The sequence below is a fragment of the Perca flavescens genome, chromosome 5, assembly GCF_004354835.1.
Source record: "Perca flavescens isolate YP-PL-M2 chromosome 5, PFLA_1.0, whole genome shotgun sequence".
Classification (NCBI taxonomy): Eukaryota; Metazoa; Chordata; class Actinopteri; order Perciformes; family Percidae; genus Perca; species Perca flavescens.
Window position 1 is genome coordinate 39,759,360 of NC_041335.1, and position 2,500 is coordinate 39,761,859.

Here is a 2,500-nt window from a genome sequence, read left to right on the forward strand (position 1 = left end):
ACAGAGACACACACACAGAGACACACACAGAGACACACACACACACACACACATAGACACACACGCGCACACAGAGATATACACACACACACAGAGAGTCACACACACAGACACAGACCCACACACACACACAGAGACACATACACACACACACACACAGAGAGAGACACACACACACAGACAAACATGCACACACATTTATCTCTGTCTCTCTCTCTGTCTCTACAGCACCCAGAGGTGTCCATCTCCCACAGCCGTGTGCAGTCTTCCAGTGTAAACTCTGTGGACTCCATGTCCAACTCTGCCCCCTAGTGGCACAGTGACAGTGTGACACACACACACACACACACACACACACACACACAAACACACAAAGGGAAGGTGCTCCCAGGGGTTTCCTCGCTTCTGATTGGTCCCTGAGCCGGTGACCTCCTGTCTTACAGCCAGCCAATGGGTGGGTGGGTGGGGGCGGGGCTTAAGCACCATCAGGACTGGTGATGACGGTGAGAACAGCTGATCTTCGCGGGATCCACTGGACAGACGGGTTTTGGTGAAATTTTTTCGGGTTTTTCTTTTTTTTTTACTTCCAGAAAATGAAGTAGTCTTTCACTCTGTTGGCTGTATGTTGTGTCTGTCTGTCCATCTACTGTATGTCTACCGCTGACTAAAGTCCTTCTCTGCATGTCCACATTCATGCCAACGTGATTAACAAAAGAAGAGCCTGCAAGTCTCTCTGATTAGTGAGTTAGTATCTTCAGATATTTAGGATAGTTATGGCTTTACGCTTTGGCTGCACTGCACGCGTAATGTATGTGGAGCGTTAGAGAGACAGACAGACAGTTAGAGAGACAGACAGACAGTTACAGAGACAGACGAACAGTTAGAGAAACAGACAGACAGTTAGAGAGACAGACAGTTAAAGAGATAGACAGACAGTTAGAGAGAAAGACCGACAGAAAGACAATTAGACAGAAAGACTGCTAGAGAGACAGACGAACAGACAGACAGACAGAGAGACAGACAGACAGGATGGCAGGCAGGCAGACAGATGGACAAACAGACAGACAGAGAGAGAGAGAGACAGACAGACAGAGAGACAGGCAAGCAGACAGACAGTTTCACAGATTATAATATATATATTATATTATTATTATTATTATTTTTATATATATATATATATATATATTTTATAAGCGTAGTAATGGAACATCCCACACATTACGCTGCAGTGTAGCCGGTCCAGAAGGCATTATAATGACTTTCTTTTTTTTAAAATAATTTTGGCAGTAATTGGCTTCCGTATGACCTCCCATACCTCAGGTCACCCCGAAACATTCAGATTACATCACACTGCAACACTCAGGCCAAAGATTACTCTTTATTATTTTTTTGTGATACTGTTGTCATGTTAATTTCTTACTGCAGAATGATCTGAAGCCTCTTCCATTTTATACTCTCTTTGTCTCTCTCTCCCTCTCTCTCTCCCTCTCTCTCTGTCTCTCTCTCTCCCTCTCTCTCTCCCTCTCTCTCTGTCTCTCTCTCACCCTCTCTCTCTCCCTCTCTCTCTCCCTCTCTCTCTGTGTCTCTCCCTCTCTCTCTGTCCCTCTCTCTCCCTCTCTCTCTATGTCTCACCCTCTCTCTCTGTCCCTCTCTCTCCCTCTCCCTCTCTCTCTCTGTCTCACCCTCTCTCTCCCTTCCTCCCCCCCTGAGCCTGTAGACATATCATACTGCTTCAAGACACACATACACACAGTACAAATGTTCAGGGCTGGCTTCAGATCACAGATTCTCCAGTTAAAATGGCTCTCCATCTCCAGCGCTACTACGTTTTGTGGTTTTTTTAAGCGTTTGAGTTTTGAGCCCAAAGTGATCTCGGTGCACCAAGTAGAAGAAGAAGAGCTGATCTCGGTTTAAACTAACGAACTGTGAACGATTTGGGGAATCAGTGGCGATACCCAGCCCTAATTACAGACGTACACAACCACATAGACAGACAGAATTGTGAGTCATGTTGTGTTTTGCATGGACAAAGTGTAAGCATATATATATATATATATATATATATATATATATATATATAATACTTTAAAGGGGAACTATGCAGTTTTTTTTAGCTTAATTGACCTTAACTGAACAGCTTCGGAGTCATTGGAACGGTTATATGACTTTTTTTCGGGTTGAATGGTGCTCGTCTCGCTCCCCCCTAGTGCCTGTGAGCCTCGCACCCAAGGGAAGTGTAAAAACGGGGTGAAAAAGGCGCCAAAAACATTGAAAAAAAGCACCAAAAGGGTTGAAAAAAAATCTGAATTTGTAAGAAAAACATGAACATTTTCATGTGTTTCATGTTAATTAGGGAACAAATGGAGCTACGACATGTTCTGCGTCACGTGGTAACCTTCAGGAAGTGAAGTCACGTCTGATTTTACCTGGCTATCACCTCCCGTTAGCATCCCATTGACTCCCATTCATTTAGACGTCACTTTGACAGAGAATAACTTTA

At 44.2% G+C, this 2,500-nt stretch overlaps 1 protein-coding gene across 1 annotated transcript in view; it reads left to right on the forward strand.

Annotated features, from left to right (window-relative positions):
- LOC114556323 (G protein-coupled receptor kinase 5) overlaps positions 1 to 449 on the forward strand; it is a 26,255-nt gene extending 25,806 nt beyond the window's left edge. The window contains 1 exon segment of the mRNA XM_075447427.1: positions 229 to 449. Coding sequence (XP_075303542.1) covers positions 229 to 312 — 84 coding nt within the window. The 3' untranslated portion in view covers positions 313 to 449.
- Positions 450 to 2,500: the final 2,051 nt, after the last annotated feature.